At 50.7% G+C, this 23,965-nt stretch overlaps 2 protein-coding genes across 4 annotated transcripts in view; one reads left to right on the plus strand and one right to left on the minus strand.

Annotated features, from left to right (window-relative positions):
• Smim35 (small integral membrane protein 35) overlaps window positions 1–23,965 on the minus strand; it is a 41,045-nt gene that overhangs the window by 10,810 nt on the left and 6,270 nt on the right. The window contains exon 1 of one of the 3 annotated variants that reach the window (XM_070038573.1): window positions 20,858–20,970. The exons of the other annotated variants lie outside the window; for them this stretch is intronic. Within the exon in view, the coding sequence (XP_069894674.1) occupies window positions 20,858–20,864 (7 nt within the window). The 5' untranslated portion in view covers window positions 20,865–20,970. Of the gene's footprint in view, window positions 1–20,857; window positions 20,971–23,965 lie in introns of those variants that run through there. 3 annotated transcript variants of the gene reach the window in all.
• The window catches only part of Tmprss4 (transmembrane serine protease 4), a 30,286-nt gene continuing 18,308 nt past the window's right edge, over window positions 11,988–23,965 (plus strand). Inside the window, exons 1-2 of the mRNA XM_070038568.1 lie at window positions 11,988–12,251; window positions 23,725–23,758. Coding sequence (XP_069894669.1) covers window positions 12,249–12,251; window positions 23,725–23,758 — 37 coding nt within the window. The 5' untranslated portion in view covers window positions 11,988–12,248. The remainder of the gene's footprint in view (window positions 12,252–23,724; window positions 23,759–23,965) is intronic.

Here is a 23,965-nt window from a genome sequence, read left to right on the forward strand (position 1 = left end):
TGTACAAGCTTCAAGAGTCAATCACACAGCACGGAAGCCGCACAGTGCTGGGGCGTGGGGCAAGGAAGGACCCACGTGAGGAGTTTGGATGTTTATGCCAGGCAGATAGGCAGTGGGTGCTTGGCTCTAGCCCCTATTTACAGTGTGCCCTTGAACCAGATCCTTAATCTTAAACAGAAATAACAGAAGTGTTGGCAATCAGTGGCTAGTGCTTGTAGGCCTAGCTCCTCAGGAGGCGGAGATCTGAGGATCCTGGTTCAAAGCCAGCCTGGGCAGGAAAGTCCATGAGGCTCTTATCTCCAAAACACTGGAAGTATGGCTCAAGTGTCTTGAGCCATAATAATAAATAAATAAATACCAAACAAGAGCTGGAGTCCTGAATTCAAGCCCCTACTACCAACACACACACACTAAATATATAAATAAAATATAGTAGGCATTCAATGAGCAGAAAAGCAATAGAGAACATCAGCAAAACCAAAAATGGTTCTCTGAAAAGATTAACAAGATTGACAAACTGACCATTAACTAGATTAACCAAGATAAAAGAGAATACTCAAATGACTAGAATTGGAGATGAAAGGGGCAAAGTATTATTAAATGTACTATTGAATTTATTTAAAAGATGTAAAGGAATCCTAGCAACACTACACACGAACAAAATAGATAACTTAGATGAAGCGGGCAGTTCTTAGAAGCACACACATGACAAAATATGAATACGTAAGCAGGCTTAGGAAGAGTTTGAATTAGTAATTTAAAAACTACCCAGTGTTCCCCGGCTACTTGGAAGGCAGACACAGAAGGATAATTGTCAGAGGCCAGTCCAGTCAAAAGTTAACAAGACCCTATCTCAAAAACAAATCAGGTGTGGTTCTCCACACTTGTAATCCTATCTACTTAAGAAGTATTAGTAGGAGGATTGTGGTTTGAAGTCAATCCAGGCAAAGTTAGCTCCAGAACCTATTTGAAAAATAGACTAAAAGCAAAAGGACCTGAGGGTGTGGCTCAAATGATAGTTTATACGATGCCCCAAGTTCAATCCTCAGTACAAAAAAAGAAAAAAGAGAACCTCAAACCTAGATACTCTTCACACTGAATTGATGTCTATCCTTCACCAACTCTTCCAAAAAGTAGAAAGGAAAGAATACCTCCCAAATCATCAAGTGTCACCCTAATAAAATAACTAGCCAAAGGAAATCACAAGGCAACGAAAGATACTAGCAAACCAAATCGGGTAGCCTCTAGAAAGAATTCTATACCTTAACCAAGTTTTCTCCCAGGGATGCAAGGTTGGTTTGACACTCCAAAATCAAAGAATCTAATAATACACCATACTGATACAACTTCCAAAATCACAGGTACAGAGCTGGGGTGCTGGGGCTCCTATCTATAAACCTAGCTGTTCAGGAAGCTTCGATCTAGAGGAGGATAGTTCAGGGCCAGCCTGGGCAGAAAAGTCTGTGATATTCTATCTCCAATTAACCAGCAAAAAGCCAGACTGGAGGCATGGTTCAAGGGCTGGAACACCAGACAAGCAAGCAGGCTCTAAGTTCAAAGCCTGGGTCTTCATTTCCACGAAGGAGTGAGCGGCGGCTCTAACTCTTAGCTACAGGATCATCACTGTAGCAGTGTGAGATTGTGGAAAGAGACTCGGGGCCAGGCCATCTGGAGGCCAGCCAGCATTATCACTTTGTACAAGATCAAGTTCCAACCCTATCCTATGTTGAAATAGAGATTAAACTATTAACTTCACAAGGTTATGGCCAAGATTAACTGAGATGTGTGTGGGTGTGTGTGTGTGTGTGTGTGTAAAGAAGATTTGTGGAATTCTTGGCACATGGTAGAGATTCAATACGTTACCTTTCTCCACTTTGAGTGGAATTTTCTTGAACAACAGAATAGTGTTGGCAGCTTTTCACGAGCCATCTCAGCCCTTGAGCCTCAGGATAAAAACTGGCCTGGCGCTGAGCCACCTGGATCTGCAGCTGTCTACCTGCTGTGGTTCGAGAGGCTGCCTTTTGCAGCCCTGACAGGGAGTCCGTGAGACTCTTATTGCCAATTAGCCAGCAAAAAGCCAGAAGTGGAGCTGTGGCTCAAGCGGCAGAGTGCCAGCCTTGAGTGGAAAAGCTTAGGAACAGTGCCCAGGCTGAACTCCAAACACAGGGTGTCCAGCCTTCCCCAGCTGCTCCAGACTCCAGCCACCCAGAGAGCAGTGCGGGCAGCCGCCTCCTCCTCCATGTCCTCCTCCCCCTCCCCTTCCTGAGAAATATTCTTGGTGCAGGTGCGCTGTCTAGTGGCTGAAATGCCTCATTACACACGGATGGGAGATTGAATCCTAGGACGTCCCACACTTCTTGACCCCCCCAGAACCGGCCAATTTAATCAAAGTGTAAGTGCTAGCTCCCATCCGTGCATTGCCTGGATGGAGCTAAAAGGATCCATCTCACCCTGGCCCCAAAGATCTCCTCCTATCCCCTGTTCCCCTCCACACCCATTGCCTGGCCGTCCCTGGGCTTCCTGTCTCTGTCCTGACAGCAAAGTCCTGCCTGATCTGGCTTGCTCGGGACCCACCGGTGACTCCATTCCAACAGCCTTCGTCCTCTGTGCCACATATTGCTGCCACCTCCAGCCGGACACAGAGGAGCCCACACTGTCTTCTCTCTGGGACATGCCTTCGACAGGCCACTCTACATGCTTCTAGAGGTTTCCCTCAGTCTCCCCTAGCTCCTGAGGGCACCTGTTGAAGCAGAAGGCTGACCGGGTGCCCCCTCTTCCTGGCTGCCCCTCTTGCTCTATGCCAGTCTCAGGTGATCAGTGTTCACTCCATGGAGGCGTTTGGAGAAGATTCCTGAACTACAGGTGAGAGGCGTCTGCTGAGGAGCAGGGCTTGGAATAGGAACCAAGCCCGATGCCCATCTGTTAGGTCATGAGGACATTCAGGATCTGAGGACACGTCGGGGGAGGTGGAGGGGCAGAGCAGGTGAAGGGCTAAAAGCCCAGGGTCTGGCAGGGCACCCTCTGGGGCCACTCTGACTCCAAGGCTGGAGCCCAGTATGTCCTGCCTACAGGCCAGTCCACTCCGAGACATGACCAAGACCCCAGCTCGGGGTTCCTGGGGAAGAGATGGAGGAGGCGTCCTTCTGCAGAAGAGAAGACAGCGTGTCAGAACACATACACACAACGCTCTGCAGAGAAGAGAAGCAAGAGTGTGGCCACCAGGGGGCGAAAGGAACAAGTCTCCACCAGGATCAGACTGTGGCTCAGGTGGGCCAGGCTGCTCGGCTGGTGCCCCTGGGAGGAGTTTCTGTCTAATTCACTAGCGAGTCCAGGTACCTGCAGGGTCCCTTAAGGAGCTGTGGGAGCCGGGCTGGGCGCCCTCCTGGCCATGAAGAAGTCATAACGGAGGAGGGGCCTGGGACTCTGTGTACTGGGGAAGCATCTTCCCGCGGCCCCCAGATGATGGGTGAAGTGGGACGAGGAGGTCAGGAGTGTGAAGAACACTATGACCTGGGAAATCTCTCTCTCTGGGAAAGCGAACCACCTTTCATACCCCGCCTCAGAGAGCTTGAGAAGTCACCAGCAGCCACGGACGTTGGACCTTGGCCGCCATGATTAAAAACACAAGCCAAGAGGGGGACTCCACTGCCAAGAGAAGCAAATGGCAGACGTCCGAGTGCCTTGGCGGGGTAGAGGGGCTCCAAGGTGGCTCACCTTCAACCTCACTGTGAAAGTAGTGCTGATTCCTCCCACCCAGCCCACCCCCGGCCCCAAGGAGACAAGGAACGCTGTTGGGAACTCCAGATCAAGGACTTAGGGTGAGGCTGTCGGCTCTGGTGGCTAAGGGCTGGCTAGAGACCCCAGGGTGCTCCTCCCCTAGAGGTGGAAGCTAGTACTGACTAATGATAAGTACTGAGAACAAATGATTAGCATTTTTATCTCCCAGGCTTCGGCTTGGGAGAGGCTGGGAGCCAGTGGAGGCAGACAAACCGGCAGGCCCATCTGTGTGGGGCAAGGAGGAGGAGAATCTGGGTGTGGGATTGGGGTGGGGGTGGAAGGCAAGGCAGTAGAGGCAATCAGGGCTGGGTCTGAGCCCCAACTCCTAGCCATCAACCTAATTCCTGGCTCCCATACTAGCTTGCTTGGTCCTGGATTGGTGACCAGACCCCCCTCCTCCATCCTTACCATCCAGGGCCTTTCTCTACCAACATGAGCCTACCAACAGGGTGCTAGGCAGGTCCTCTACCATTTGAGCCATGACTCCAACACTTTTTGCTTTATTTATTTTGTTGTCAATCATGGGGCTTGAACTCAGGGCCCAGGCACTGTCTCTGCTCAAGGCTAGTGTTCTACCAGTTTGAGCCACAGCACCACTTCCAATTTTCTAGTGGCTAGTTGGAGAGAAAGAGTCCCACAGACTTTCCTGTCCAGACTGGCTTTGAACTATGATCCTCAGATCTCAGCCTCCTGAGTAGCTAGGACAGGGGTGAGCCCCCAGCACCCAGCTTGCTTATTTTTCAGGTGACATCCCACAGTTCTTGCCTGGCCAGGCCTGAACCAAGATCCTCCTACCTATGGCTTCCTGTGCAGCTAAGAACTATGTAGCCACCCTTTCCATATCTTAACTCATGTCTTCTTTATGTTCAGTTGCCTGTTTTCTCCTTATGCTTCTCATCTCTTTTCTGTCTCTTCTCTATCTCTCTCTTCCCCACTTATCTTCTTTTGAATCTTTGTTCCCATCTGTATTATTATTATTTATATATTAGAGTTTCAAGCTTGAACTCAAGTTCTCATGTTACTCATGGCTGGTGCTCTGCCACCTGAGCCATACCTCCAGTCCAGCTTTTTTGTGTTAACTGGCCGCCTTCGGAATCACCAGTGATACTAAACCCTTCCCTTCTCCAGATCAAGACACCCCTCCCCCACGCCGTGGACTCCAGCCGAGCTCACCCCGCAGCCCAGACAGCACAACCGAGAAACGACTAGATGCTCTCAACACAACCCAGGGGAGTCCTTCTTCCCGGTGAAACTTGCGTCCCTGCCAGGTGTGGGGAGCCCCAGCAGCCCACACCCCACCCCCACCCCCTCCTGCGCCTTTCACTTCTCTTATCTCAGCTCTGACAACAATGAGGACACTCCCAGCCCCCTCGGGATTTCCCAATGGCTTCTTCTGCCTGAAGCCTCGTGGATGAGTGACTGAATCCTCTCTCCACGGTGGCACAGGGGAGCAGGAAGAAATGGGGTACCCACACGTGGGGTGTGGGGTGGGAGGTGTGGATGGACTGGGCCCCCTTGCTGTCCCTCTACTTGCTTTGTTCAAGAGCCATCATGACCACCACCTGCCCAGTCCTGCCCAACACATCCGGGAAGCCTGGCGGGCGGGGAGCTCCGCCCAGTGCTCCCCGACTATCTGAGGACACCCAGTCATCTTCCTCCCTAAACCCACAGCCCACCTCTGCCGGCCACCTTGGTAAAAATTAAAGTACTGGCATTTTTCTGGCTAGCTTCCCTGCCATTCCATTAGTCACCAATGCTGCCTCTGATGTGAACCTCTCTCTGCTCGCTCCTGGTTCCCCTGCGCTGGGACCTACCTCATTATCTCTTGCCTGCACTTCTGCCTTGGTCTCCGCCATGCCCTCAACCCCAGTGTCTTACTCCACACAGTGCTAGGGGCTCTTGCAGAACAAACAAAACAGGAACAGGACACCTTCGTACATAGGTCGCGCTACCACTTGAACCACAGCACCACTTCCGGCTTTCTAGTGCTTAATTGGAGATGAGTCTCACAGACATCTGCCTGGGCTGGCTTTGAACTGAGACCCTCAGATCTCAGCCTCCTGCGTAGCTAGGATTATAGGTGTGAACCACTGGTGCCTGGCTCCCCAAACTTCTTTGAACCCTGCTGATGGGAAGAAATAAAAAATCAGAGCCAGGCACTAGTGGTTCACACCTGCAATCCTAACCACTCAGGAGGCTGAGATCTGAGGATTGAGGTTCAAAGCCAGCTAGGGCAGACAAGTCTGAGAGACTCTTATCTCCAATTAACCAGTGAAAAGTTAGAATGGGAGCTGTGACTCATGTGGTAGCATACCAGTCTTGGGTGAAAAAGCAAAGGGACGGCTCCCTGGCTCTGAGTTCAAGCCCCAGAACCAGCAGACACAGGCAAAAGAATTCAGGCCTCGAACCTACTGCTCTGTGGCATTCTGGGTGGTGAGTGGACAGGGAAGGGGGAGGGTGCTGTCTGGGGTGTCTACCATGGCTGCCTGTGTGGATGCTCACACTGCTTTGATCTCTGCGCTGCTCTCTGCAGGCCTCTAGGCTGGAGATGACAGCTACTTGGAAAAACGCCCTCCCCTCCCCGGCCCCCCGGGCTGGGGAAATAAGCTTTCGCTACCTGGCGGCATGGCGTCTGGGTTTCTGTCTGTCCTGCACAAGCCAAGGGGCACCCTGGAGCCAGCAGCCTCCTCCCAAGCATTGCTGTCAGCACTATCAATAAATTATCATCGCAGCGCAGGCCAAAGCCTGGACATCGACAACCTAAGATCTCTCCTCCAGCGGGGTCCCCACCCGCTCCACCAGACTAAAACCACAGGGAGGACATTTCTCTTCCCTTTTCCTCTCTCTCTGCCTCCCTGGGGTCGTGCCTTTTCGTTCACACCTCAACGGTCCCAGCTGCCTCCTACCTGGCATCTGAGCCTTTCCCTACCTGACCGAGTTGTCTTCTGCGTCAGGACACCGGCCTTCAATTAAATTTACATGGCCAACATGTAAGCACCTCTTGGGTGCCAAGCACTATGCTAATGCCACAGACAAAATGACAAAAGAGGTCTCTCCCGGGAAGCTCAGCACAGGGGCACCAGAAATACTTAAAAGGCTAGCTTCGCCATGTCTTAACACCCCCCCCACCAAAATGCATGTGCTGGAAATGGAATTACCAATAAAACAGTATCAGGAAATAGGGTCTAATGAAAGGTGACTGGCCCAAGAGGACTGAGAGAATGGATTAATGAATGCCATTACCATGGGTCAACCTCTCTCTCTCTCTCTCTCTCTCTCTCTCTCTCTCTCTCTCTCTCTCTCTCGCTCTCTCTCTCTCTCTCTCTCTCTCTCTTACCCTCCACCTCTTCCACCCTGCTATGATTTGACCATGAAATATCCCCCCACAGGTTCATGGCTTTGAATCCTTGGTCTCTAGCCAGTGAAACTATTTGGGGGGCATGGTAGACACTTTTGGAGGTGGGCCTTGCTTAAGTGGGTGGTTACTTCCTTAATCCCCTGCTTCCTGTCTTCCATGAGGAGAATTACCTCCTCATCCATACTGTCTCAGTACCATAATGTGTTCCCAGAGGTCCAGAAACATGGAGCCAAGTGACCATGAACTGAAGCCTCAAAACAAAGCAAGTAAAAGTCAATCTTTTGCCTGGTGCTGGTGGCTCACACCTGTAATCCTAGCTACTCAGGAAGCTGAGATCTAAGGATCACAGCTCTGAGCCAGCCCAGACAGGAAAGTCTGTGAAATCCTTATCACCAATTAACCACTAAAAGGGGGAAATGGAGCTGTGGCTCAAGCGTTGGAGCATTGGCTTGAGGAAAAAAGCTCAGGGATAGCACCCGGGCCCTGAGTTCAAGTCCCAGGACCGATACAAAAGCAAATAAATCTTTCTCCCTTGACATTGTTCTTCGGGTATTTTGGCCACAAAAATAAATAGGGAGAAATGAATACACTCCCTTTCCACCGTGGAAGTGTGGGACAAGAAGGCTCTCACCACGTGCTAGCTACCTGATGTTGGGATTCTCAACACAAAATGGACTAAGATAATCATTCATCTGGGACTTGAACAGGTTTGGCTGCTCTGTGGAGGAAAGGGATGGGCATGGGAGTGTGCAAGGAGACAGAGAAACACAGAGAGGCTGCTGCAGGTGCTTCAGGAAGACAGAACCACGGCTGGATGTGGACCATCTCACAAGCTGGGGCTTGTGCTGTCCAGTGCCAGCACAGCCTCGCTCTCCCCGCTCTCCAGGGGAGGGTCTGACCTGTCTCATGGGTGTTCCAGTGGCAGTATACCTACTGAAACTGGGCGTGCCCGACATTCCATTAGTGTGGCCAAATACCTGAGATGAGCAACTCACGTAAAGAGGGAAAAAGGTTTTATTTGGGGGGGGGGGAGTAGAGAGGGGAGCGGCTGGCTCCTAGTTGTAGAAGTTCCAATCCATAGCTGACTGGCCCCGTGGCTTTTGGGTCTGTGACAGAGCAGCACATCATGGCAGGAGCGCACGGAGGAGCAGAACGGCTTGCCTCATGGTGGCCAGGAAGCAGAGAAAGAGAAGCAGCCATGACCCCAACACCCCAACATGAACAGAAGACTGAGCCTCACTGCTTAAAACTTTTACCACCTCCCAACAGTGTCGCGGGCTGGAGGTCACTGGGCCTGTGGAGGGCACCTCTCCCCGCCACCACGCTGAGGATGGTTTTTCTCACCGTTCTGGAAACTAAGCTGTCCAAAAGCACACTGCCAGCCCCTGTGCTGAGGGCCTCCAGGCTGTATCTCAGCAGGGCAGGAGGGCTGGTAAGTATGTAAGAGAGACAGAGAAAGGTTGCGACCCACGTGATCCTTTTGTTAAGAGCCTCCTCCCATAGCAATGAACCCGATCCTAAGGTGTCATGAAGCCACTGCTACACTGCTGTACATGACCTGGGGGTGGGGACACATTCAGCCCATGGCAGGATCCTTGTTTCCCTCTTCTGGCTCCCAGAAGCCACAGAGGGTCCACGTCTGCCTCTGTCTTCACACAGTCATCTCCCTGCGTGCCTGTGCATCATCTTCCACCTTTGTGTGTTTGTCTCTGTGTTCCTTCTCTTCGTTTGGCCAGACCACACACGTTAGATAAAGGGCTCGTGCCACTCCAGCCTAGCCAAATCCTCACCAATCACACCTTCAAGGACTTGATTCCCAAATCAGGTTACATTCTGAGGCTCTGGGTGGATGCAATCATGGAGACAACACTATCGGCCCAAGCCAGCACCCACCGAAACCCAGCAGAAGGACTGGTGCCAAGTTGCCAACAAAAGGCAGAGTGAACTGCCATGAGAAGGAGCCTGGGACTGGTTCGTTCCAGGCCGAGGACCAGCAAACGCTGGACAAGTCACTCCGTTTCTCTGAGCCTCTGCTCCAAGATGCAGGGTTGTCATGAGAGTAAAATGAAAAAAGAGCTTCCTGCCAGGCAGCACTGTGCAGAGCCCTGAGGTCCCCTTCCCCGCGGAGCAGGCCTGCTCCCTGCACAGTGCTGGATAGGGCACCCACGCCCTGGCTGACTCGTTTCTAGACCCCTGGCTTCTGTGAGAATATGCTCTGCATGTTACCCGGGCAGAACATTGGGTCCTGGATGACAAGGAGGACTGCCCTGATCTCCCCAACAAACCTTTCCAAGTACCCGCAGCAGAAGGTCAAAGCTTGATCATCAGCTGACTCAGGGCTTCTCAACAGCACCCATAGGATACAAGACCTGGGGACTTGAGGGTGTTGTCTGGATGGAACTGCAGAGCCCAGAAACATGGGAGCTGGGCCTTTATGACGGGAGCACAGAACTGGACCAAACACAATCAAAGAACATCTGCAAAGCTAGGGGAGCTACAGATGCAGGCTGGGGCAGCCCACACTGAGCAGGGCCACAGGCCGCCACAGGCCTTCCCGATTCTCCCAAGTCACAGACCCAAAAGAAGTCAGCTCCTTCTACTGTCAGCTGGGAAGACGCATCTGGAATCAAGTACACATGCCTGCTGGTAAGGAAGCAACAGAGAACTAATGATGTGTGAAGAACGTATGACAGAAATACACAGCAATGAAAACGCCCATTGTGAGGGCGACGGTTCATTTGACCTGTGGCTATAATAAACATCTTTTTCACTTCACTGACGTTTATTTGGCACCACTGTGGGCACTTTGCACAATGTAAAGCCTCCGAGTCTTTATCACAGTCCTATGACGCACACAGGTCCTGTTCTTGGTCCCATCTCACAGATGAGGAAAGGTGGGAAGTTCTCCAAACTCCTAGAATTTTCTTTTTGTCTCCACTGGAGCGATTTTTTTAAACTTTGCAAGAGTTATGGATGTGTCTTGTCTCCTCCAGTCTACTTCCCTGTGTCTATTCAGGGCTCAGGTCTTTTCACTCCTAATCAGAAGTACTTAGTGAAAAGAGGCGCTGCTGGCTCAGTAAACACACAGTTATGGAAATGGATATGAATAACACCCCTATTCACAAAGGCACTTTTAGATGCCAAGTATGTTCCATGGATTATCTCATTTAATTCTTATAAATACCTTATGAAGGAAGTACTACCACTTTAGATGAAAATGGACTTCAGGTGGATCAAATAAAATGCTTACAGAAGTAAAACCAGAAGACTTAGCAGGATGATAACCTATTCCACTCCTGGGCATGCATCTGAAGGAATGTACAAATACAATGGAGAAACTGGCATACCCCTGCTTAGAGCAGAGATATAATCTATCACCACAGGTGCCCAACAATGCATGAGCAGATAAAGAGAATGTGGGACATATGCAGAGTGGAGCATTATACAGCAATAAAAAAGAGTGAGATGCATGTCATTTGCAGGAAAATGGATAAAACCAAACAAACTCAGAAAGGCAAATACAGCATCTAGCAGAAGAAGAAGAAGAAGAAGGAGGAGGAGGAGGAGGAGGAGGAGGCGGCCAGGAACTGGTGGCTCATGCCTATAATCCTAGCTACTCAGAGGGCTGAAATCTGAGGATCTGGTTTGATTCCAGCCTGGGCAGGAAAGTCCATAAGACACATATCTCCAATTAACCACTAAAAAGCCAGAAATGGAACTGTGGATCAAATGGTAGAGTGCTAGTCTTGAGAGAAAAAAAAAGTGAGGGACAACTGGGTGCTGGTGGCTTATACTTGTAATCCTAGCTACTCAGGAGGCTGAGATCTGAGGATCATGGTTCAAAGCCAGCCTGGCAGGAAAATCCATGACACTCTTATCTCCACATAACCACCAGAAAACCAGAAGCGAAGCTGTGGCTCAAAATGGTAGAGCACTAACCATAAACAAAAGAGCTCAGAGACAGCACCTAGGCCCTTTGTCCAGAGAAAAATAAATAAAAGATAAAATGATATCAATAGTAATAATGATGACATATTGTAAAAGGTGGACTGTTTGGGAGAGGAATCAGAGATAGTGGGAAAGAAGGTAACAGGGTGGATGGGGTAGTGAATATAATTAAAGATAGATAGATAGATAGATAGATAGATAGATAGATAGATAGATAGATAGATAGACAGACAGACAAAACAAATAGCACAATGAGATCTACTAAAAACTTTTAAAAAGAGGGGGATGTATAGGGAGAGGACTTTAAAAAGATGCATATAAATTGAGTTAACTTGTACATCTACAATACAAATCTGCATTCTTTGGATGTTGATAAAGCACATCACATGGATGTAACTACCACAGTAAAACTCCTTTGTGAAAATCAATGGTGTAAATTAACTCATCCAATAAGTGCTAAGACTGAGTGGGCATCCTGGGCAGGCGGCTCCACATGGGCCCTAGACCCCACCTCTTCACTCCTGGGCCCAGGGAAATGCTACAGCAAGTCTTCCCAGATCCCCCAAAAGGACGCTGCCCCCCACCCCCGCCCCAATCTGCTGCTCCACACATAGCGCCATCGGCCCGTTTTGTAGAGCAGAAAATTCTGTCACCCTGACTCAACTCCTCCAGCTCCAGCACACACATGGTGAGAAATCCCACAGGCAAACAGCAAGGAAAGAGAGAGAGAATTGTCTGCCACCACCTGGCCTAGAGCAACGCCCAGCTGGTGGAAGCCATTGCAGGGAGGGGCAGGGAGGACTTTTGTAACTTTTTAGGTGTGTCACCTGTTCTGAGGCTGTAGGGCCCAGGAATGACTCTGGGTGTTGTGCCAGCCCCTGGGATGGGTGTCAGGTTACAAGGTACATAATCATTCCAGTTTGACAACTTCACCTGTGGGGTTGTTTGAGTCAAGTCACCCCACAGCCCCCAGGTCACCCGTGGACTACGGTGGCGGGAGGTCACAGCTTGCTGGAGAGAGAAGATGCCGGTCAGAAGGAGCCAAGGGGGACCCTGCATTCAGGCCTCCTCTGGTCAGTGCTGACCAGGGCCCATCGGAGCCCTTCCTCCTCCTGCTGTGGTGGCAGACCTCCATTTGGGACTGTAGGAGGATCCGCAAGGCAGCATGGTGAGTGGAGTTGGGGGGGAGGTTTTATGGGGTGCTCTCCCTATAAAACAAGCCTGAGGACTTTGTAACATTTAAAGTTGTAAACATGAGCCCCTTACTTGCCTGCTACCCCACCGGCCTCCCTTCCTCTCCATTACTAACCATCTTCTCATGAGCTGGGCACAGAAGCCAGGGCTGTCCGGGCCAGTCAGTCCCTCCTGCCTCCTGCCCGCCCCTGTGCAGTGCCCCGGGTCTGCTGGCTGGCCCTGGTGCCAGGTGCCTCTCCACCTCTCCCAAGGGGGACATGTGACTTTTCTTTGGCAATCAAACAGCACAGAGATCCCCCAAATAATCTCAAAATCTTCTACATGGCCTCCCAGTTCGCTCCTCCTCTCCTCTTCCTCCTCCTTATGGCCTTATGACTTGCTTGTCTTGGGGCAAGGAAATGCGATCCACCTTTCAAGACCACAGGGCTGGGGGAGTGAGGGGGACCAGGGATCCCCAGTGAAAAATGGTTCAAGCTGTCCCACAAAAGGGAGATTGTCCCAAGGTGGGAGCTTTCGCAAGGCTTTATTTTAGTAAAAGAGTAAAACATAAAGGGAAATATGGAAAGGGAGGGGAAAACGGGTCCTGATTCTCACACAAGAAATAAGCGTGAAGACTCAAAAGTGTACCTTGCATGCACCGTCTCTATACTTCCTGAGATAAGGCAGAGTCGGCATTGTGGTCATGGTAGCAACAGGTGACAGGTTCTGTCATCCAACACGCAGGAACAATAACTAGGAAGGAACCAATTTGCTTTCTCCCTAGCTATGTAGAGAGTTGGCAGCTTCTGAATACCTCAAAGGAGAGAGCAGACATGGGTCGCCCCTTCCTGTTCCCCTGTTCTTATCCTTCGACATCTAAAAGGAGAAGATGGGAGGAGAGCTCGCCGCTCTGATTTTTCAGTTCTTACTTCCCAGTTCTATCTTACTTTTTTAGTCTGGGCCTTTTAGTAGCTATTATTTTTCGTTTCCCCATCACCTTCCCTATGGACAGTGATTCAGATCATCATTCTCCAATCCTGGGCCGAGATGTAGCAGCCACTGCTCAGCAACCAAAAGGCAAGGAGAGGGGAAGGGAAGGGCTGTCCCAGGGGGAAAGAGGCAGCGGGCTGGGCTTGCGGTGGCCAGTTCCTCCCTCCCACCCTGGGACTTCCCCACTTTGGTAAAAAGACTGAGAGCAGACAGAGGGAGGGGCTGGCCTACTTGACGCTGCTGCATGGAGTCAGGGTGGGAAAAACCCATCCCCTGTGCCAGGGGAAGAGAGGAGCAGTGGGCGCAGCCTGGCAGGTGCTGCTGCTCATGGGGTGGCACTGGGGAGACTGGAGGACCCCCTTCAGGAAATAGTGTCTAAGGCAAATTACAGGGCCAAACAGTGTATAACATGCACCACAAGACCGGCCCCCTGTGCGGTCCTGAGACTTTAACAACATTCCCCAGGCATACACGCGCGCACACACACACACACACACACACATGGATGAGTGGAGAGATTTAGTGAGCTAATGCTTGTAAATAGGCTCTGTAAACCAAGAACCCCTGTGCCAATGTAAGAAGGATGTGGAATAGATTCCTAAAGGGGAAACCACTGCAGAGTCTCAGCCTGTCTCCCTCTGCCACCCAGAGAAGGAGCTGGGCTATGTATGTGAGGGAGGGAGGCTGGCGGGCACAGTGTGGGGAAGGACTCAGGCCTTCGGGAAGGGAAGGCAGCAGCCTGGCCGGCCTTTAGGGCAGGATCAAGGGAGCATGTAGCCCTGAGCAAGCCACTAATTACCTGTGTTAATGACCTGTCCTTTCTCACTAATGAGGCCGGGTCAAGCATAGCTCCTGGCCCTGGGAAGAAGATGGGGTGACTCTTGGTCAGGTCAGCCCTCCTTGCCTCTCCTCTCCAGCCTCCTCCCCTCTGCAGGCCCCTCCTGAGCACAGAGTCTTGCACAGCGCCATCTCCTAGCAATGGTTTCTCTTTGAGCCTGTTTGGAGAGCTGGAGCCTGGACCCTGCCCTGGGTGAAAGTCAGAGTCCTGTGTCCGTCCCTGGAGGAACGTGTCATATTTATTCATAGTGAGGCCTAGAGGGAAAATGGGGACTTCTGATTGGCCATCCTGGCTGGCACTCATCCCTGCTGGGAGGGGCGGGGCCTCCCGCTGCCTCTTTTCTATGCCATCTGGTGCTGACCCAAAAAAAGTTTAGCAGGGCTTGGCTGGAGCTAGAACGTAGCAAGTCAACAGGGCCCCCTCAGCTGAGGCTTGGAACCCAGAAGCTTCTATCTGGAAGGTGCCAGGCTGGAGTCTATGGTGGTAAACAGAGTTATGCCATGCAAAGACTAGAGACAGAGCCAGGCGCCGGTGGCTCACGCCTGTAATCCTAGCTACTCAGGAGGCTGAGATCTGAGGATCATGATTCAAAGCCAGCCTGGGCAGGAAAGTTCATGAGACTTACCTCCAATAAACTGCTCTGAAAAAGCCCAAAGAGGCTCTGTGGCTCAAGTGATGAGTTCTAGTCTTTAGAAAAAGAATCTCAAGAACAGCGCCCAGGCCCTGAGTTCAGTCCCCAGGATCGGTACCAAAACAAACAAACAAACGACTGCTTTCCTGGATCTCTATCTACCCTGGCCACCATTTATTGATCAGCCAGTGCCATTGACCAGCTGATTAGTGGGGAAGAAGGGAATAATGTTTACTCTCTGCCTCGGAGGTGCCCAAAACAATGTTGGGCATGATCCAGGGTGACCTCAAGGTGCTACCCGGGGGCCAAGAAGGCCGATTCTCCCCCAGGGTAAGTGGCAAGTATCACCCCTGCCCCCAGAAGAGAAAGTGCTTGCCTGGGAACTCGAAGGATGAGGCTCTTCTCGAGGCAGAGAAGCCAGGAAGGCATTTTGGACACAGGGGACAGTCTGTGGCTAGTAAGACAGAGTAGCATCGTAAGGACAAGAGACAGCACGCTGCGGCTGAAGCCAAGGGCCTAGAGAGCAGACAGGGCACAGGCTGACCCATGAGGGGGTCACGCAGCCCCCCACCCCCCATGAGCTCAGGCTCGGGTCCTCCTTGTGCCTCAGAGCTCAGTTGGGACCAGGCTGAGCATAAGCAATCTTCCCCACCTGGCATTCACTCCGCCCTCTCACTGCACAAAGGGGGGCACGCGTGGTCTGTGCCAGGCACCCAAGACACACTCACGGGTGAGAGCACATCCCCCTGGTCCTGTTCTAGGGCAGCTCAGGCTCTAGAGGGAGTAGCAGGCGGGGAGGAGAGAGAGAGTCATCAAATAACCACGCAGCCACTGTCAATCAAGAAGGGAGATGGACCAATGGGAGCTGGGAGCTGGGAGACAGTATCAGCCCCACCTTGTGGGCTTGGGGAGGTTGAGTAGGAGCTCTATTTCCAGGCCTGAAAATCTGCTTGGCCTCCAATTTCCTAGGCACCTCTTCTGCTCGCAGCCTTCCATCTTGTCTAGCCTTCACAAAACACTTCAAGTTCCCAATGGTTCCCCAGCAGGGAGCGTCTCTACCCTTCGAATGCGCTTATCTTTCTTATTTCTTTTTGGATGTATATGCCAGAACTAGGGTGGAACTCAGGACGTGGGTGCTGTCCCTGAGCTTTTTTCACTCAAGGTGGGTGCTCTACCACTTGAGTCACAGTCCCACTTCCTGCTTTGCGTTGGATAATTAGAACTACAAGTCGTTAGACTTTCCTGCCCAGGCTAGCTTTAAACCATGATTCCTTACATCTCAGACTCCTGAACAGAGCTAGGAAGACAGATGTGAATCACCCACACCAGGCCTACCTGAATTTCATGTGGACAAGGTTTATGTTTCCTCCATCATTTAGCTACAGGTACTTGGTAAATGTATAGAAATGAATGCAAGACAGGAAAAAAAATAATAATCTAAGACTAAATCCCATGTAACTAGCTTCCTCTCTATAGGACACTGAAGGTCAGTGTTCATTACATCCAATTTTTTTTTTTAAGTTCCAAATGCAAACATACACATGATGTGACCAGAGTATTTTCATCCCAGAAAACAGGAGCTGAAGTTAGGCTGGGACAGGCCCGAGCCTGCTAGAAACCCTATCAACAGGAAAAAGGGAGAGTCAGGCAGGGCCAGTGTGGCAATCTCCCTTAGCCCTGTTTAACTCCACCCCCAGGCTGCCACCCTGACCAACCATCACAATGGCATCAGCTAAAAATGGGTAAACAAGACTTCAAGCCTGAGCACCCTCCCCTACCACAGGCCTCCCCAGCCCCTTGCCGCCACCCCTCCCCCCTGCAGCTCCCTGGCGTAATCCATGTACAAGCCGAAACTCTTCTAGGTAATAGGCGAAAGGAACCCTGGAGGAAGAGAAGAGGGGGAGAGACTGATCTGGTCCCTGGCCAGGGACTGTGGCAGCATCTTTAGTCATGAAGCATTCTGTATATCAGCCACGCTGGGCTTTGCCCACGGCTTGGGGTATTTCCTGCCGTCTAAATTGTCTTGGTCAAAATCCACTGGCTGCCATATTCATTCATTCATTCATTCATTCTATACTGGTTCCTAAGCCTCTACCATGGACTGGGTACTGGCAGGATACTGGGAGATTCAGAGAAGAATGTGAAATGTTTCAGCACTCAGTTCCACTGCTCCATAGATACAGCCGGGAATTGCCCAAACAGCTGCAGGATCAAGACACCTTACTTTTCTCTCTTGAAGCTGGTAGCTTTCAAATCAGAACCTGGCTTGAGTGAAATTCTTACCAGCCTGCATCCCAAGATAAAGGAAAGACAAGGTGATTTCCTCCAGAAAACGCCATTCTTCACTAATCAGTTAGAGGTCACAAAGTAAGCCTGGTACTGGAGGCTCATGCCTGAAATCCTATCCACTCAGGAGGCTGAGATCTGAAGACCATGGTTAAAAGCCAAGCCAGGCAGGAAAGACTCTTATCTCCAATTAACTGCTAAAGTTCAGAGTGGAACCACAGCTCAGTGTAGAGGGTCAGTCTTGAGTCCAAAAGCTCAGGGACAGTATCCAGGCCCTGAGTTCAAGCCCCAGAACTGGCACAGAAAAGAAAAAGTAAAAAGGTCACAAAGCAGGGAGCACAAAGCAAACACATGGATAAAAGGTGAGCAGTGGGGGCTGGGAAGGTGGCTCAGTGGTAGAGTGCTTGCCTTGCATGCATGAGGCCCTGTTCGATTCCTCAGAACCACATAAGCAGAAAAAGTCAGAAGTGGAGCTATGGCTCAAGTGGTAGAATGCTAACCTTGAGCTGAAGAGCTGAGGGTCAGCGCCCAGGCCCAGAGTTCAGGCCCCATCACTGACAAAATAAAATAAAATAAACTTTTAAAAAAGGTGAGCAGTGGACTCGTTAACTTAGACTTTCAAGAAGGCTGAGATAAAGTTTCATCCCCAAGACTATTAAGGATAGAGAACGGATTTTTTTTTTTTTGGTCCATTGTGGGGCTCGAACTCAGGGATAAGGCACTGTCCTTGAGTTGTCTTTGCTCAAGGGTAGCGGTCTACCACTTTGAGCCACAGACCCATTTCTGGCTTTTTCTGAGTAGTTTATTGGAGATAAGAATCTCACAGACTTTCCTGCCTGGGCCTGGCTTTGAACTGTGATCCTCAGATCTCAGCCTCCTGAGTAGCTAGGATTAGAGGCTTGAGCCACCAGAACCTGGCTGATTTTTTTTTTTTTTTGAGAGAGAGAGAAAAAAAAAATTGTCACTGGACTGTGTCTCCACGGCTTACCGGCCAGCGCTCTGGGTCACAGACAAAGGGAAGAACCTTAGAACCTTTCTCTACAAAACAGAAAATAGAGCCCTCCCTTTTGAAAGGCTGAAGCCACACCCACCCCTGCCCCACCCCCTAACCCTGCTGAGGTCCCACCCAGTCCCCAACTGAGCTAGTTACCTGGACTGGCCCAGTGGGCTGCAGAAACTCACAGTCCAACTTCTTCTCACATATCTCCCTTTTCTGGAAATAACCCCCTGTCCCCGTCCCCGCCCCCTCCTCCACAACCACTACCTGCTCCAACATTGGACTCAGAGTGTTCTCTGGCTTCATCCTACGAATTCTATATCCATCTTCAAGGACAGTGTTTGTCCTTGTCCTTGCATTGGTCTCTGGCCTGCGCTCTCAGCCCTCTCTTCAGAGAGCGGTTACCCTGGTCACATGACTTCACACCAAGTCCCCTAAACCGCTCTGGTCACTCTCCTCTGATGCACTCAGTCCGCCTCCTTCCCCATGTCAGGCCCCTTGGCCTATGAAATCACCAAAATAGCTCCCGTCTCTTCAACCCCCATCACATTCCCGCCAGGCCCTCTGTGAAGCTCTTCACCATTAATAATGAATATGTTTTGAGTATCTACTATGTCAAGTACTGGCCAGGTTCTAGCTCAATATTGTTATTAATTATTCAGAACAATAATGGGATTCCTGCTTCATTGGCCCCCAAAACTTTGGCTCTTCTTCACTGATGGTGTGTAGCCCTCCAAGAGCCCCTCATGGGAGGAATAAAGTGTTATTTATATTATCATTCTTATTGTTATTAGTTATTAGCACAGTTTCTGCAATTACTCTGCACCGGATCATGTGCTATATGCTCTACATATTCGGGACTCGCTGAGAGGACACCTTCATGAATTGTTCTCTGTGTGTCTCTGTCCTCCGGTCTCTGTGTTGTGCTTTGTCTCATGTCTGCCATTGTGTCTGTCTCACCATTTCTGTCTAAGCCTTCTATCGCTGTGCCTCTGTGTCTCCTCTCTGAATGTGTCTCTCTATCTCTGTCTCTTGTCTCTCATTCATACATGAAGTCAACTCAATGGTTAAATAGTGGCAGTGCCTGTGTTCCAGGCAAGGTCACCCATGCTCTCGCTTAGCAAGTGGCATGGCGGGGAGGAGAAACTTCATGAGGTATTCTCAGCATTGTGCAAGAGAGTAGGAAAGTGGGAGAGGAACCACAGTTGTGCAACCACGATGTAATCATGCACAGAAAGCCCGGAAGTAACCATGCACAGAGATCCCGGAAATAACCGTGCATAGAGGGCCCAGAAATAACCATGCACAGAGATCCCGGAAGTAATCATGTACAGAGGTTCTGGAACACCACAGAAGCACTTTTCATTGGATTCTGAGTTCAGAGTTCTCAGGAAAGCCACCAAGAAGCCGGGTATCGGTGGCTCAAGCCTGTCATCCCAGCTACTCAGGAGGCTGAGATATGAGGATCACGGTTCAAAGCCAGCCCAGGCAGGAAAGTCCCTGAGACTTTTATCTCCAATGAACCACTAGAAAAACCAGAAGTGGCGCTATGGCTCAAGGAGTAGAGCACTTGCCTTGAGCTGAAAAGCTGAGGGACAGCGCCCAGGCCCAGAGTTCAAGCCCCTCAACCAACCAAAAAAAAAAAAAAAAGCCCCTAAGACCTTTGCCAGGGGACTGGCTGCAGCAACCAAAGGGTCCACAGTGCTGGGTATCACCCACGCATCCAGAACAAGGGAGAGGCCATTCCTGCCTCTGAACAGAGCCCCAGGGCAGACCCTCCTCTAACCGGATGTGGCCTCCTCAGGCTGGATAACTGGAGCAGAAGCACCATGTCCACTCATGGAACTCCTCTGTTCATAGCACAGGCCAAGGAAGGCTAAGCAACTTAGAAAATTCCAGTAGCAGAAAGGCAGGAGAGAATGGACTTCTTCCTCTCCCTACCCCCACCCCATCCCCATCCAGAACAAGAGAAGAGGCTGAGAGAATATGCTAGAAACCTGGGAGCCTGGCGTCATCCAGGACCTGTGCTCCTGCGCTTCTCCCTGTCCAGCCGCATGGCTTGAGCAGAAAGAGCAGAACCTTGTGCCTCCGTGGCTCCGCTAGTGAAAAAGGGACTATTCCCTCTCCACCTTCTCCCCAAGTCCTACCTGCTTTCCAGAGCCTTGCCCAAACACAAAAGCACCATCTTAAATGACAGAGCTAAACAGCAGACTGGCAGAGGATAAAGGCCAGCTGACACCTCCTGTCTATCGGCCCCAGGCCCCGCCACGGAGACTGAGGCTGAGGTGGCCAGCTCACATTGCCAGCTGCTCAGCACCTATGTGGCTTAGAAAACAACACAAAATGGCCGGGCGCCGGTGGCTCACGCCTGTAATCCTAGCTACTCAGGAGGCTGAGATCTGAGAATCGCGGTTCAAAGCCAGCCCGGGCAGGAAAGACCGTGAGACTCCTATCTCCAATAAACCACTAGAAAACCGGAAGTGGCGCTGTAGCTCAAGTGGTAGAGCGCTCGCCTTGAGCTGAAGAGCTGAGGGACAGCGCCCAAGCCCAGAGTTCAAGCCCCATGACCGACAAAAAAAAAAAAAAAAAAAAAAAAAAAAAGAAAACAACACAAAATGGTTTCCAATGTAGCAGCCGAGGCTGAGGTTAGATGAAAGGGAAACGTGCCGCTGGAAGGCAGAGTGTGCGAGGCTGCTTCCAGAATCTTCTGTGTGCCTAGCTTGGGGTGGGGGACCTGCCTGGAGAAAGGGCTGGGTGGAAGCTGGCGTGGTTGCTGAATCTGAAATCTTCCAAGATTTCCCGACCACACTGGGAAGTGCAGCCCCTCCCGGCCTTCTGTGTCCCTTCCAGTCCCCTTACCTGTCATGGCTGAGGTACCAATGAGGCAGGGTCCTGTGACCCTCCTGAAAGCATCAAACCTCCTGCCCCCCGCTTCAGAGGAGGTGCACTGCTGCCAACGGCAGGATGGATGAGGTGCGGGTTAGGGGGTCTGTGAGCACCCGAGAGGCCCGACTCCCACTCCTTGGAAGGACAGAGAGCAGCCTGGGGTGTCTTGGCTCAGCAGAGAAGGTTTCCTACCCCTCCCCTCCCCTGGGCTTTACCCTCTGCCTTGCCACCAGCCCCAGCAACCCAGCTGACAGAGCCTCCAAGGACCTGTGTATCCCGTTGCCTAGCAACAGTGGCATTGCTGGCTTTCCCTTGGAGATCATGGGAAGTCAGGCCTTGGGGCCCATGGGAGCCTGAAAACACCACCAACCAGGGCAGGGCCAGGAAAAGTCCCCCTTCTGTGCTCCTTCAACCATAGCCGATCATTCCAGTTCTACCTCTACTGACTTCTTCCAGAATAAGGCAATGCTGAGAAAAACTCTGCTGAGAAAAGAGAGCAGCAAGGCCCAGGAGCAGGCTGCTAGCCAGAGAGCAGGGAAAGTTGCCGGCCAGGGTTCTGTCCCTTTGGCCTCCTTGAGCTGCTGCCTCTTTGCCTCATCAATAGCCTGGTTAGACACTGGCTTGCACTGTAAAGTTATTCACTCTTTTCCTGTTTCGCCATTTCTGAGAGTGCTCAACTCCCTGACAGGAACCTTGAGGCTCAGAGGGTTGAGAAGTCTACCCAAGGCCACACAGCAAGCTAATAGATCACTCTGTGCGGCCGCTCTACACCATAGTTAATCCTCCTGCACTTAAAAACAAGAGTTTCCTGGCATCTGAGTTCATGATCTCTGCGCATTAAGGGAACCAGGATTGCGAGAGGTTCATTTGCCATTTTGTGGCCGAGTCAAATAGCCCAGAACTTGACTTTCTCCAGGATCTAAAATATAGCCTGGCTGTGTGGGGGGATGGGGGGAGGGGGTTAAAAGCAGAAGCTGCCCATGGAAAAGTCCAGGAACAAACAGTAGAAGAGGGAAGAAGGCAAAGAAGATAAAAAAAAATACCCACAAGGCCCCTTGGTTGAAAGATGTCCCCCATGGCTGTTCTTAGCTGACTTGGCAAAACCTAGAACCAAGCAGAGCAAGGGAGGGCTGGGGAGCCGCTGGGGGTGGGATGGGGTCTCCGTATTCATTCACACCCACCCTGCGCGACAAGACTGCACTGCGGAGGACCAAAGCCTCAAAAGGACCTCGCTAATGACTCTTGGCCAAATAGGTTCTAGAAACTTCAGGGACCTGAGAACAATGTTCTCTAGAGGCCAGGCTCCAAGCACTGGATCTGTTCTTGCTCTGAAGCCATAATAGTCACTTCATATAGGTGGCCCTTCTTCTCCTCTTCTGGAAAATGCAGATAACATCTCAGGGTTGTCGCAAGGGTTAAATAAGATAGCTGTGTCACAACAGAGTATGCTCAGGCGTGCCTGAGTTTTTCCCCTCCCCCCTCTCGCTTATAAATGGCATGAGGGCATTTTCCACATCCACTGATCAGTGGACCAACATAGAGCACATTAGCCACCTCCAAGTCTAGGATAAACCCAAAGCCCAGGGAGGTGCACCCTGGAAGCTTGCTTTGTTCCCTCTGTGTCTCCACTGGTAGCACAATTTCTGGCCTATCAGAGGGTGTGGTCAACGCTCATTGAATTAATCATAAATAAATAAACAAGACTTGCTTCACCAAACTCAATGAATGCAGGCAGGTATGAACAAGTAGACTCAAGGAAAAACAATGAGCTGGCAGGCAGGGCCCACTGACCAGACGCTCTTAGCCTGCTGCCTGCCATTCCCTCCCCTGCTCTCAAACACCAAATGCACCCAGTCCACCGACAAAGCTGCGGCCTTTAGCTCGCAATCACACCAGCGGCCTCCTCCTGTCTCCTCTCTCACCTCACATTTAGCCTGAAGCTATCACCAGGCTATACTGAAATTCCGTGATATGAATAGACCACAATTTCTTCGGCTACTCTATCCGTGGTTGCCAGTAAGCATTCTCCAGTGTGTCACTATGAGGAATGAAACTGCAATAAACATTATGTGCACGTTTTTTTATTAGACAGAAGCATTCCTTTCATTTGGCTAAATCTTGGAGCAGAATTTCTATGTCATCAAATCATAAAATAGTCATGTGTTTAAGTTTGATAGACTTAGCCAGGCATTTTGATGCCCTTTTTCTCCCCAACCACCAACAATAGATGAAGGGTTGCTCCGTAATCTCACCAACACTTAGTATTGTCAGTCTTTTTACTTTAGCCATGCTGAGGTCTGGGTAGAACTATCTCATCAGGTGTGAATTTACATTTGCCTAATAAGTAATGGTGAATAAAATCTCAGTGGGGGTGTGGTCTAGCGGGACAGCACCTGCCTAGCAAGTGGAAGTCCCTGAGTTCAAACCCCAGCACCACCAAAAAGATGCTCATCTTTTGGTCCTTATTAATCACTTGGGCAAAGTGTCCACTCCAGTTTTTACAGAAATATTATTACCTATAAAACCAGATAGATTGACCAAAATAGAGAGTAGAGAAGAATGGATCTGGAGAATTCATCAATACAAACACCACACACACACACACACACACACACACACACACACACACACACACACACACACACACACACACACACTCACACACACTGAACAACCAGTCATTTCTACAATTGCTAACTACCTGTTACCATGAGCAAACAAGTTGAACCAGGTCAAATAGGTACTTCAGTGTGGCAGGAAGGAAGGCATGCAGACCAGAGCCCAAAGTCTGCCAGTCCTCCTCAGAGACTTCCCACTCAACTGATCTTCCTCCATTACAGGACCTGAACAGTGACCAGCCCCTGAACAGCCATGGTAAGTATGGGCCCAGCTTTTCTTTGCCCCCTCCCCCAGCCTCTGAATCTCCATTCCCAAGTCAACCCTGCCCCCCTCCCCAGCATGGTCCTTGCCAGCTCGACCCTGCACTATGTGCTGCCACATGAACAAAATGCTATCCTGTCCCTGGGCATAGGAAGGAGAGTAATTCTAAAGACTAGCTGCTAAGAGTCCTGCCCGCCTGCT

This window comes from Dipodomys merriami, unplaced genomic scaffold (assembly GCF_024711535.1).
Source record: "Dipodomys merriami isolate MVZ:Mamm:240054 unplaced genomic scaffold, mDipMer1.0.p SCAF_29, whole genome shotgun sequence".
In the NCBI taxonomy this organism is placed as follows: Eukaryota; Metazoa; Chordata; class Mammalia; order Rodentia; family Heteromyidae; genus Dipodomys; species Dipodomys merriami.